Source organism: Erigeron canadensis, chromosome 2 (genome assembly GCF_010389155.1).
Source record: "Erigeron canadensis isolate Cc75 chromosome 2, C_canadensis_v1, whole genome shotgun sequence".
NCBI classification, from domain to species: domain Eukaryota; kingdom Viridiplantae; phylum Streptophyta; class Magnoliopsida; order Asterales; family Asteraceae; genus Erigeron; species Erigeron canadensis.
This window is the reverse complement of record NC_057762.1, coordinates 12,378,093-12,391,776: the sequence shown is the minus strand read 5'-3', so window position 1 is coordinate 12,391,776 and position 13,684 is coordinate 12,378,093. Positions and strand designations below refer to the sequence as shown.

General features: G+C 34.0%; 2 protein-coding genes across 2 annotated transcripts; one reads left to right on the top strand and one right to left on the bottom strand.

Annotated features, from left to right (window-relative positions):
- The first annotated feature begins 4,310 nt into the window (after positions 1 to 4,310).
- LOC122588515 (GDSL esterase/lipase At1g54790) lies at positions 4,311 to 8,260 on the top strand. The gene is made up of 5 exons (XM_043760648.1): positions 4,311 to 4,641; positions 4,760 to 4,960; positions 5,109 to 5,275; positions 6,075 to 6,345; positions 7,891 to 8,260. The coding sequence occupies exons 1-5, from the start codon at positions 4,413 to 4,415 to the stop codon at positions 8,157 to 8,159; spliced, it is 1,137 nt and encodes a 378-aa protein (XP_043616583.1). The 5' UTR covers positions 4,311 to 4,412; the 3' UTR covers positions 8,160 to 8,260.
- Positions 8,261 to 9,116: 856 nt separating this feature from the next.
- Positions 9,117 to 13,397, bottom strand: LOC122586776 (UPF0603 protein At1g54780, chloroplastic). Its single transcript, XM_043758763.1, has 3 exons — positions 12,930 to 13,397; positions 11,131 to 11,323; positions 9,117 to 9,538 (listed from the first exon to the last, which is right to left on the bottom strand). Exons 1-3 carry the CDS (start codon positions 13,359 to 13,361, stop codon positions 9,291 to 9,293), a joined length of 873 nt encoding a protein of 290 aa, XP_043614698.1. The 5' UTR covers positions 13,362 to 13,397; the 3' UTR covers positions 9,117 to 9,290.
- Positions 13,398 to 13,684: the final 287 nt, after the last annotated feature.

The following is a 13,684-nucleotide window of genomic DNA, read 5'->3' as shown; positions in this document are numbered from 1 at the left end:
ATAAAATCTTCATCATACTTTCATTTAACAACATGAAAACGTCCTTTTATGAGAAAATCCAGAATATTTCCAGAACTTCAAAATGTATAAAAATATGACCATCTTTCAAAGGAAAAACTACTTTAAAAGCTATATAATCTATAACTACACTTTTGGGTCTAAAACTAGCTAAATCCTTGGATCATTCTGCATGGATTCAACATGCATGAACATGGAAAGATAGATCCTATCAACTTTGCCCTCATCAAGTGTATATTTGAAAGAAAACATAAAGAAAATATAATCTTTTGATAAAACCTTTTAATATACAACAAGAACAAGATTAATCTAGTGAAGAGGATGAAGATTATACCCTTGATGAACACGTTTTTGTTGATGAAATATGGCAGAAAATTCGTGGCCTCCAAACCCTTATAATACCTTCTTTCTAACCTTAATACCACCCTTAATCTATGCTTGAATCAACCCTTTATTAATCTAGCTAAAACCCTTATTATTAATATATGTTTATATGAATTTTGCCTTTGATTTGCCTTTGTTTTTGGCTGGCCGGATTCAAGAAGAAAGGAGGGAGAAAGAGTTTTTCTTGAGAGGATAAAGACTAGTGTGTGAAGAGTATGTGAGAAATGAGAGTTCCAAGAGAGATTTTGTGTAAAAGGAATATTTGAAATGGATGTGTGTGAGGATGTGAGAGGGGGACGGCCAAAGTAGGGAAATGAAGGGGTTTTATCTTTTTTTTTTTAAAGTTGTAAGGATATTTGCATAAGGTGTATGTATATATTTGTAAGAATATTAATTTGTATAGATTTGTAGTGTAGGTGATTTATTTAATCTAGTATAAGTATACATATCTATATATATATATAGGTGGCCGTGTGTTTGTATGTATATATGTACATTTTGGCGTTTTTAATTTGTTACATGGCTTATTAGTTGCATTTTTGTATTTATTTTGAGCATACACATATATACTTATTATTATTTAAACACTTTTATATACTTTAGGAGTTATAAATATATTTATTTTGTTCATGGCATTTTTATGACTAAATATTATTTAGTTGGCTTGATGGTACAAATTGTTGGACATTTATAAGGATTTTTTATTGTTACCTCAACTTGTGAGACTTATATCATTATTTATGATTTGATTAAATATCGATTAATTTTTTTTATTCGATGGTATTTTATTAAATTGAACTTAACACTAACAATAGCTTTAGATTGCTAATTTAGGGGCATTATCTACTAGCTTTAAGTATAATTATGACTTGCGGGATCATAGACAACCTAACTAGCACGTATATAATATTTTAAAAAGTAGGGTTGTTACACATTCTAGTCTTTAGCACCACAAACGACCACATTTGATTACTTCCGCATTTAGTAAGTTCAATTTAAAACGTAATAGCTTATGACCGGTAATAGGCCGACTCTATTATGATCATGAACTATTTCATTTTATATCGACCTTACTAACTACTTCAATTCTCAAACATGAACAACCCAAATCCTAAGGTCAAAGTCAATCCTATGGTTCAAGTCTAGGCATCCTACTTGCAAAGATCGAACACTTAAATCCCATGAACCATTGCTCTGATACTAAAAATTGTAACGACCAAATTCATTTTTCATTAAACGACAACTTTTTTATTTTTTTTTAATTATATATATATATATTTTTAGATGCGCCACATGTTTTTATACATGCGCCGCATTTTTGTTCAGACATGAAACATGCGCCGCATGTTTAAAAACATGCACCGCATATTTTGCTCAGAATGCACCCAAATTTCAGACCTCCAGAAATGCGCCGCATATTTGGGTCTGACAGAATTTAAACTCAAATTTCCCATTTGACTCCAACTTAAAAACTTTACCAACTCAAATTCTCAATCAACAAAACAACATTTCATATTTCAAGCATCCATTTGACATAACATTTGCTACATACAATCAAGTTTTTAACCAAAAGAATCAATGCATGACCAAACGGGTCATTTATCCAAATCCATGACCTACTAAACATTTACTTGACCTACTAAACGTTTACATAACCAATTATGACTCAAATGACTACAAAGTTGTCCAAAACAAAGATTTTATACACAGCAAAACTTGTTTATCCAAAAAGAGTTTGTATCAAGAGCCATAATATACCAAGGGATTGTCTATGCCATTATCCAAGTTGCCAACCTCCGAAGATGACCAAAATACCTTCAACAACAAATTTCACTTCAAATCTATCACTTGATCAAATCATTTCCCTTGCTACTACAGTACTACCAATTCCTATAAAAAGTTAAACAACTAAAACATAAGCAATTGCTTAGTGAATGCATACACATATGATCATAATCAAGTTACCAAAACATTAGTGCATCAAAGCATCATTCATAGCCTATCTTTTGATAGCCATTTCATTCGTATCAATCATAAACACAAAAATCACCACAAATCATTTTCAACATAGCCATGGATTATGCTAATAGGATTTTACCCACCTACTAGTCTTTATCATTCACTTTGACTAGTATGAATTTACCCACCTACTAGCTCACATATTCAAATTCGCATTATGCTAGTAGGAATTTACCCACCTACTAGTTTTTATCATCAAACATCAATTATGCTAGTAGGAATTTACCCACCTACTAGCTTTTATCATCAAACATCAATTATGTTAATAGTAATTTACCCACCTACTAGCTTTTATCATCAAACATCAATTATGCTAGTAGGAATTTACCCACATACTAGCTTTTATTCGTTAAATCAACAATTTGACGAATAGGAATTTACCCACCTACTAATCTTCATATTCAACAAACATATGGGTCATAGGAATTTACCCACCTATGAACTCTAATAAAAAGAACATGATCATATGCATATATACTCACCTTAAACTTGGCTATTTGGCACTATATGGCTATTAGGCTCAACAAAATGATCTTCATCACCTACACATTATTTAATATATATCTATGAGTTCTACGAACTCAACTCTTTCACAATTATCTAATTGAATTCACCATGAACTCTATCATTATGGTGTTTGGCTACTTAAAAGAATTCAACACAAATTTCATAATAATTTTAATAACACAATTCTAGCCAAACAGCCAAATTATATGTTTCATCATTATGGGTTCATAATCATAAAAACTCATTGCATTAACCCCAAATTCCCCTCATTTAATTCCATTAGGGTTCATTAAAAAGAATCCTCAAATTACAAATGTTCCAAATTCATTAGTCAAAACCCTAATTTCAATAATCAAAAACCCTAATTTACATTTCAACAATTAGGGAGAATTTCTTACCTCAAAGAACAATAAAACAAATATGAAATCTCCAATTTTTCTCCTTTCTTCTTGTAAAATTCAACCACCACCAAGCCACTATAAGCCCCCAATTTGCTTCTTTATTATTTGTATTAGTTAATAAAATTAGAAGGATGAATTTCATATATCAACTTTTGTGGATTGGAAGATTGTGGAAGATTTAGTGGAAGAAAGGATTTGAGATGGAAGAACTAGTGTTAGTGTGAATCACCAACATACGGCTAGACTCCTTTCCATGATGCCACATTTTCTTTCAATTTTTAATGGGTATTATACCCGCTAGCCACTAAAATTCCAACTAAATTAACCCCTAATCTCAAAATAAAATACTAGGAAATTATTTTAAAGGCTAAAATATATAAAATATTAATTTATTTATCTTTTATATTTTTGGGGTGTTAAAATGAGTCCACTTTTCGAATTACTGGATTTACTAGTTTCTTAAAAAATTTTTACCAAAAACTATTTCGACAAACACACACTAAATTATGTCTATTTTACAAAAATTTTGGGGCGTGGACACATGGTACCTGGTTACGCATATTTTGTGTGGACGTTTTGTAAGTCAACTCGGTACTTCAACCAAGTTGTCTGTTTTTATTTGTGATGATATAAAGTTAGCAAGGGGTCCGAAAAAAATGATAGATGAATGATTAAGGGGTAAAATATAAAATGAAAAGGGTAAAAAGAATAAAAGATGATGCTCATCAGGATAAAATAATAAGTGAAAGACCGAAAGAGATAAAACGGCTACGAATGATATAACAACCATGACTGATGATTTGAATGGAAGACACAACCCCTACCAAAATGTCCCATATACTAGTTACTAGTTGACAACATAACAGAACCACCCGTGACTACTTAACTAATAAGGGTCGTCATTTCAAAAATTGAGGGTTATATAGTCATTTCGCGCTAGTAGTGAAGTGAAAGCAAACTTCATTTACAGACAAAAGCGTATAGTACCAGCACTCCTTCAAATAAACATAAACATATACATACATAAATATATCAATGCCTAGTTTCTGCTGTTAGGATATCCCCTCAACCCCCACCACAGATATGAACCACCACCATGTTCTTCTATTTATCATAATTTGTTGCATACCACATGCAACTAATGGTATCCAGTTCAATTACCCAGCAGTTTTCAACTTTGGTGACTCAAATTCTGATACCGGCGATCTAGTCGCCGGTATTGGTGACCATCTAGACCCCCCAAATGGTCAGACTTATTTCAAAGGACCTTCTGGGAGGTTTTGTGATGGCCGCCTTATAGTTGACTTCCTAAGTAAGTTTTCTTTTTCTCACCTTTCATTAAAAAAAAAAAAAAGAAGTTATTTTTCTCTCCTTTCTTTTTCTATATCTTCGTGTTTGTGTTTGTTATATGAAAACGTCATTTATTGTAGTGGATGCAATGGACTTGCCTTTCTTAAACGCATACTTGGAGGCTCTTGGGGTTCCAAATTTCCGCAAAGGATGCAATTTTGCTGCAGCTGGATCCACTATATTACCACCAACTCTAAATGCGGTCAGCCCGTTCTCATTTGGAATTCAAGTGGCTCAGTTTTTGCGCTTCAAATCTCGGGTTCTGCAGTTGCAAGCCAAGTGTATGTCATTCATACACTACCATCTGTTGTTTATAAAATATCCATTTTATAAACAAAACATTTGATTTCATAATCCGCGGCAGTGAACCAAGAATGGTGCATTGGCCCGAAGTTTTATTGATTTGAGGATTGGATTTGTTTGTAACAGCAAGAAGGTTCAACAAGTACTTACCAGATGAAGATTACTTTAGCCAGGGGCTATACATGTTTGATATTGGCCAAAACGATATTGCTGGTGCATTTTACTCAAAATCCTTCGACCAAATTGTGGCTTCGATTCCATCTGTTTTAGCTGAATTTGAAACTGGTATCAAGGTTAGATCTGTTCCTTTCTTCTGCAGTTTGTTTTGCCATTTGTTTGTGCCATGGATTGATCCATGGATTACAAGAGTATCGATCAAGTGGGCTAACCCCACACTAGTAGAAACTGATTAAGTATATTAGTTCAAACATTACCAAAGAATGGTAACAGAAAGGGTGGTTCATCTATATAGATACCATTTTTCTTACCGTCCAGCAACAATAGAAAAACTAAAGTAAAGTAACTCCCAATGCCGTCTTCCACGGGTTTTGGGTCCTAATACCGTCTTTGATGGTGTATGAGGAAGGTTGATATGTAGACAGCCTTACCCCTACCAAAGGTAGAGAGGCTGCTTCCAGGTTCTACCATAGGTAGAAAAGGACCTCCAGCCTTGCTGGGCATGAGGATCGAACCCATGACCTCTGTTTCTAGAGGCATGAGCCCCAACCACTGATCTAACCTAGTTGATTTGTCCAGCAACAATAATAATCATATAAAAAATTCATATGCTAAAATAATTATTTTAGTCAATGAATTATATGTTCTACATTTCGTTTATACAAGTATAGCTTATGAAGGTAGATCCAATAGGAGGAGATATGTACACATTAAAATGTAACTAGCATATAGTGTACGTACAATGGTGTAAAACATAGAATTCTGTCGTTTATGACAAAAAGTTGTTACTTAAAGTAAATTTATCATCTGATTTTCGATTTAACACGCCAACCATATACTGTAATTGATCAATTTAGGTATGTTAGAACACTATTTTGCTCATAACATATACAATCTTATTGAAAACATTATCAGAAGCTATACGATCAAGGAGGACGAAACTTTTGGATCCATAACACCGGGCCAGTCGGATGCCTAGCCCAAAACATCGCAAAGTTTGGGACAGATCCTTCGAAACTGGATGCCCAAGGTTGTGTTTCTGCCCACAACCAAGCGGCCAATATTTTCAATATACAACTACATGCTCTTGTCACAAAATTGCAAGCTCAGTTTTCAGATGCCAATCTGACTCATGTTGACATCTTCACGATAAAATCGAATCTCATTGCAAATTACTCAAGATACGGTTAGTGCTTCTTGTTCTTGAATTCAGTTTCTCATTATGTCAAGAGCTAGATTTTGTAACTTTTGACATGATAATTGTTTATAGAAAAACTACCGGAGTATTTTGGAGGTGTAGGATTGTAGATTTGAGTGACACAAACATAAGTATACTTTAGGGATAGTGCTAATTAGTGTCTCTTATGTCGTACTTCAACTCCCATTTCTTTGAAGTAATATAATCTCATGTAGATTACTTGTGTTTTAAATAAAAGACGTAAAGTTCAAAACTAACTGCAAAAGGAAAAGTGAAGATATGCACGCCACCATTATGACTAAACATCGCCAGTTTATGCTTTAAATTAAAACATTATACTTTATACATATAGTTTGAGGTTACACTAGCCAATAAAAACTACACCTCAATTTTCTCTAATCTTCCCCAATCTTTCTCAAATCACTTGCAACACTTTCCCCATCTCCCCTCATCTCCACTTCATCATTTACTATATAATATCATAATCTATAAAAACTAAAAATATATAAAAAAGAATTGGGTCCCCCACTTTCTTTCTCCTCCAATCAACTCCCTCCTCTCTCCTTCCCTCTTTCTCTTTCCTCTCTTCCCCCATTGGGGTTCTTCACAGAAAAAAACACTCTCTCTCCTGCGGGTAACCGCCGGCGGTGGTGTGACCGCGCGGCCCCGCTTCACCTTCCCCGCAACCACTCCCTCCCCCCTAAAGCATAGAAAGGTATGAATAAAAAGGGTCGTATACATGTGCGAGTCTTTGATATTGACTATATCGGGCTAGGCACTCAGGGTTTTTACATTGTACAAGAGGGAGACGACTTCCTTTGATAATAGTGATAATTATTACACATTAACAAATACAAGTATAACATAGATTGTCTGATTATAGTAAGGATGGATGGAAAAACTCTTTGTACAGTTTCCTATTAGCTCTGCCTCTTCATTGAATCATAAACTTTGGTTGTGATTACAATCCTGGAGACAATAAACGTGTATAAATGTATGGTCATTTTGTGGCAAATATATGTTTTATATGCCATTAACAGATACTCGTATATTAGATGTGTATCGGATATAGTTTGGGTAAAACTGTAAAAACAATCGGTGTCGTTCCTATGTATGTTTTCCATCATGTGGGACTATGGGAGCGTTATGGTGGTAGAAGAAAACAAATTTTGAAGGTCACATGTGATGTTGAGATCAGAGCAAATGCCAAAACAAAAAGGACAAACATGTGAGATAGGATTCAGATTTTCTAGGCATGATTATCATTTATTTTCCCCATTGTCGTCGATGACTCCATGTCTCCATCCATAAACAATACTATTAGCAATAAAACATATCTAAAACATACATGTCAATATATTGAGTATCAATGTATTTATCAATGTACGAGTAATTACTGAGACTGCAAGTTAATTTAAAAATGAGATAGATTTACATAATATCGTCACAAACAAAATTAAACCGTCTTCTAAATGTAGTTTTTCTTGTAGTGTGATCTTATGTAGTCTTATGTTGTTATGTTTGAAATTGTAGGTTTTGAACAACCAACGCAGGCTTGTTGCGGCTACGGAGGTCCACCTCTAAATTACAACAGTCAGGTACCTTGCGGTCAAACAAAAACCATAAATGGTAGCTCCATCACAACCACCGTATGCAATGATACAACTGAATATGTGAATTGGGATGGAATACACTACACGGAGGCTGCAAATCAGCACATTGCTTCACAGATACTTACGGGAAAGTTTTCAGATCCACCATTTGCTGACAAAATGCCATTTCTTTTGAACCTTAAGTTTTAACAAGTCTAAATTTAGCAGTCTATTCAATTCATTTGGATTCCTACTAAACACTGCCCATGCACTACATAAGATATTGTCTATCACTTCAAAATTATTTAAAACACGAGTACAAACGGACATAAATACAATGCATACATATGTATCAAATTTGTACCAGATCATCCAGTATGTATGTATGCATACATCATGTACTGTATACATCAAATTTTCATTCAACTCCTAAACAATAAGGTTTGAATGTATGTTTCTGTTTGTCAAGCCTTGGGGTTCCCAGAAGAAACTTCTTAATGGTTTGTTGACGATTAAATGGTAACCCTTAGCTTATTTTGCAATGGCTTATTTGGGTGTGGATTATATTTGTTAAACCTGGCTTATTTTTCAAACTTATGAGTGTACTATATGACATTATGTCAACATAAGCTTATAAGCAAAAGTAAAAATAAAAATGGGTTTGTCGAAGTCCGAAAATAAGCGGAACCCAAATGGACCAATGAGCTCCAAAACAAGCTAGGCCTAATACCCTATGTTTTCTTTTTGTCCTAGTTTCATTTCCTTATATACATAGAAATCATTGCTAACAGTATGTAGAGTCAATCTATAAAACAGCAGCAGTAGTTGCCTAGTTGGGGCCTTACAAGCAACCAACTGTCTTTTAGGGGACAACTACATATGGGTATTTGAGAACGGCTTACATAAGTGGACTTGAAAGGCTACAGAATAACTTCTCTTAAACAAATATTTAAACATCTCGAGTTGATCTTAAGCCATTTCGAATTCTTTTTGAGTTGAGCTCGAGTTAGCCTGAAGAAAGCTATCAATCCAAGCTAGAGCGTTGCCTAAAGTACCTGGCTGAGGCCTTGTTCATTAAGCAGACATGGACTACATTGTTAACCTAGATATATATATATCCCACTCAATTTGTTGGTTTGAAACCAAGATTTAATCCTGAAACTGCACTTACAAAGCCAAACTATGTTCATTAATATGGGCCTCCATTAATTACATCACGAAAGGCACAGATGCAGAATATCACTCGAAACGAAATGCATCCACATTTAAGAATGAATTTGCTAATTACATCACTCGTGATCATCCCATGGGTACGGGCTTTATACAACTAGACATAAATACCTATTTTCTGGAGACATAGGCATAGTATTGTGCCATGGGAACAACAAAAGCGATAACCAACAAACCTCCTACCACAAGGGTAAACTGATCTCTTTTCTCAGCGGTCTCTTCCTTAGTTTTGAAGTTAGACTCCCTTTTGTTGTCCTTAGCTTGTGGACCGCCCGGATCAGGAAGACCATCAATTGCAGCCGCTAGCCGTTTAGCACTACTGAATATCGCTTCGTTGTACTTTTCATCCGTTGCCAAGACTATAAATGATACAAACAAACAACTTAAACATCAAATACATCATAACAACCATATGACTAAAATGACCTTAAGTAACGGGACTTCTTCAATCCGATATCACTGTCATATCACATCAGCTTTTTATAAACCAACACATCCTATAAAGTATACCCTTTTATCACTAAATTTACTAAGCAATTAGTCAAAATAAAGGTGAAGCCTACATAGTTTTCTCTCTTTGGTACATGGGGATGAAGTTCCTCTATATGGACTTTCATGAACTAAGCAAAACAATGCATCTGGAGTTCCATTGTAACAGCTCCATGTCATCATGGACATTTTTACGGACACCATTTGAGAAGCTAATGAGCATACAGGACTACAGTGATTCAAGAAAATACAAAATACTGCTTTGAATCATATATCTATATCTTTGTGTATACACTATCTCTATTCTATATACTATTATGAAAAGAAGATGCCCCATCTAATTTTCTCAAAAAAGCAATTGATCTACCCAAATTGCCCCTCTCCTTTATTCACTAATTTATACAACTACATTACCACCTTTTACATGAATAACCTTCACATCAATAACCTACAATACTCGCTGCCGTCACCATCAGCACAAGTCGCCGCCATCACCACACCGTCGTCGCCACATCACACAGGCATCCGTCTAGTAAACACTTATAAAAACTACACCCCCTTTTGTTGATAAGTTAGAAACTTGATATGCAATATGACTGATATACCACTACGGCTTGAATATCCATTAATCCTTAATGAAAATATTAAGGTGAATAGCATATAGATTTCATTGATTTGGTCCTATACCATGACTCAAATAATATCTGGTCACTTCAATGTAAAATTTATTTGTTTAGTCATCACGTCTCATGGTTCCTTCAATTTTCATACACGATTCTTAGTTTGTGACCAAAATTTGATCTTTTTCTTTAGACAGATAACCAGAATCAAACAAACATGGACATGTACTTATGTCAATGATAAATCATGAAGTCATAGTCACTTGACTGGAGAGGTTTCAGTAGGTACTATTTGGGTCAAAGACCACTTGCCAAAAGCTGATAATGTTGGTAAGAATTATTTTCATTAAGCATTATAATAGTATCATTTAGATCAACTAGTCAAGTATCTCTTTTCATAAATTATTCAGCATTGGCATGCAAAAGATGGTCTAAACATACCGGATGCTTAGCGGTAGCAAAGTGGGTGGGTGGAGCTGTTTGAGTAATTGATCAAAAATCAGTTGTTTTCCTATGGCTTGAAATGGGTGGCAAACATTTCTTTGTCAATCTCTTATCTCTTCTACTTAAATATGATTACTAAAACTATGCTCTTAGAATAATAATCGAACTCTATGAAATAAAACTAGCCAATATAAACTTGTAGGTAACTTTCAAGTTTCAACTAGTGCCCTATTAGGAAACTTTAAGCTAACTTGTTTCTTCATTTGACCCATTAGGGATAAATAAACCATAACACACACTATTGTTCACACATTCTGGGATACTGAAAAACTATATTGTGCATAAGTGGGTGATATTTCAGCTATGAAAAGGGAAAAAAAATGAGAAGAGAAAGATACCGGGAAGGTTTTGGGATAGTGTGGCATCAAGAACCGTATCACCAACTGCCTTAATGAATTCAGGGCCTCCTGTAATTGCCCCTTCTTTTTGACTTGTCACCAGTACCACTATCCCTTTGTTGTTTCCCTCTTCAAGTGTTGGGTACCATCTCTCCAGAACTTGGTCAGCATATTCAAAGGCATCAGCTTTGCTCTGTCAAATTATAAAAGCTTAATAGCATCTTTCTTTCATGCATTAAGTCATTAACCTTACAAATTCACCATACTACTTTCCAAATTTGAAAGGCATAGAAACATTACACATTTATACGTGCAAGAAATGGCACAAATAAATTTAATTAGAATTTACATTAACATAATGTTTGTAAATAACTAAATATTAGTCTTTGTTATGATGCTTAATGGCTTAATTGCATCAAATATAGAGCATGAAAGTCCAAGAAGTCAATCAGTTACTGAAAAATTACAAATGTATTGTCTTTCTTCGTGAGTTAAATAACTTTCTAAGACATTGCACCATATTTTTACACTACAAATGAACTATCTATTACTATGAATGGAACTATAACCCACCCCGTATTGGATGTTGGCACACCCAAAGTAGCTTTCAAAGGGATAAGTGGGTAAGTTAACGGAGCAGGATGAGAGCCTTTTATGATGTAACATTTTCATAAATCTAATAAGAAATATTCGGTTCTGGTCAATTGATTAAATCGACCACACAGATTGATACGAACCAATGGCTTGTATCAAATAATAAGAATAATATGAAGGATAGACTGGTATTCGAGAACCAGTAAACTCCTATAAATTAACTAGACAAGAACAATAAACTGATAATAATATTCCACACTTTAGAATTACAACCCTAATATTCTTTTTATATTAATCCTATAGCTTGATGATCAAGGTAACTAAATAATATAAAAGATATCATAAGATATCTAAGTAAAGACAATACTTTCCTAATCATAATAATAATAAAATTAATATTATATTACTAAATAATATAAACTTCCAGATCCATATCACAGATCAGACATAACAACGTTAAATTCTTCCTTGAGTTTAACGTTTTTGTTTCTAGATGGTAATTTCTTGTCGCCTTACTCGCCTAAAGAAGCTAAAAGTTCATAAGTGCCTAAATAATTCAAAAAGCCATACAAAGTTGTTTGGGTAAAACAAGACGGTTCTTAATTACATTTAAATAGATAAAAGGTCATGTAGAGAGTGATCCTGCAAACACCCGCAAACTTGTACACTAACAATAAAACAATTGCTTGGTGGAATAAAAAGTTAGATGATTATATCTATAGTTAGTTTAATTGAAAAACTTGTATGACAAAACTTCTATGTTCACCTTCACTGGTAAGGGTAGCCCAGATCCACTCAATCCATGTAGTGTGAAGTTTTTTGAAATAAGTTGTGTAATTTATTGGATCTCCGGGTCAAAGAAATATGAGATACCACTTATGAAAGATTTTCCTAGCAACGAAACTTATAATGACGTATTTGTGAACCGAATGGGAAATGGTATCTATCAAAAGTGCTAAAACTCTTGGAAACCGTTAAAAATAGCGACAAATTCTTAAAAACCGCTAATAATACAATCTAGTTGCTAACGTTACTTTGCACGGATAAAAGGATAGTGTTAGAAAGTTTGTGCTACTTGCAATCCTGATTCCAGCCTCAACAAATCAAACAAAATAATCGAAGCAAGATACATTTGTGAAAACATATAACATTCTATATGGATTAAAAATATGTGCAAGGCAAATTATGATGAAACAAAACAGTACCGTGAGCTTGCGAACAGTAACAAAATTGATGCGAATTTTCTTACGGTACTCCAAATCAGACAACAAGTTCTTCAAATCAGCTCTTGTAACTCTGCTAAGAACACCAGCATCATCCACCACATAAGTATCTTTAGGAGGACCATCATTTAGTACATCAAATTCTGAAGCAAATGCTGCACCACTTGTCGCTAATATTGGTGTAAAGTTGATTGCTAATGATATAGCTAATGCAGCTAACCCATGTTGAACATGGGTTACCCAGTTAGAAGAACCACTAGAAAAAGATGATGAAGAATGTTGGTTTTTGAGATTACATGAAATAATGGGGGATTTGTGAGTGATGAGGGAGTTTGATTTAGGGATTTGTTTGGATTTGAAAAGACAAGAAGAAGATGATAGAGAATGAGGCAGAGGAGCTAGAATGGTTTCCATTTATGACAAATGTGTTTGTTGTTGTTTGTGTTCATCGCGTGATAATACTATAGTTAGTTTATGTTGTGTGTAAGTATATGAGTGGATTGAATTTGTTTGTTGTGGATTGGATTTTGGGAGGTTTTATATTTTGGATAATGTTTTTTTCAATATATTTCTAAAAAATAATATAAAATAAGATATATTCATATTACACCCTCTAATTTAATTTAATTTAAGGGTAAATTACGAACCTCATACATGAGGTTTTTCGAAACTACACTGGTCATACCTACATTTTAAAAATTACGCAAGTCATACCCACTGTTGTTACACTAACCATA

What these genes read in the sequence shown, in the direction of transcription:
- LOC122588515 (XM_043760648.1), top strand. Translation starts at nt 4,413, where the DNA reads ATGAACCACCACCATGTTCTTCTATTTATCATAATTTGTTGCATACCA. An exon ending in AATTTGAAACTGGTATCAAG is followed by an intron (nt 5,276 to 6,074) that starts GTTAGATCTGTT and finishes AAACATTATCAG; the next exon opens with AAGCTATACGATCAAGGAGG. An exon ending in TGCAAATTACTCAAGATACG is followed by an intron (nt 6,346 to 7,890) that starts GTTAGTGCTTCT and finishes TTGAAATTGTAG; the next exon opens with GTTTTGAACAACCAACGCAG.
- LOC122586776 (XM_043758763.1), bottom strand. Translation starts at nt 13,361, where the DNA reads ATGGAAACCATTCTAGCTCCTCTGCCTCATTCTCTATCATCTTCTTCT. An exon ending in TTACTGTTCGCAAGCTCACG is followed by an intron (nt 11,324 to 12,929) that starts GTACTGTTTTGT and finishes ATAATTTGACAG; the next exon opens with AGCAAAGCTGATGCCTTTGA. An exon ending in ACTATCCCAAAACCTTCCCG is followed by an intron (nt 9,539 to 11,130) that starts GTATCTTTCTCT and finishes TATCATTTATAG; the next exon opens with TCTTGGCAACGGATGAAAAG.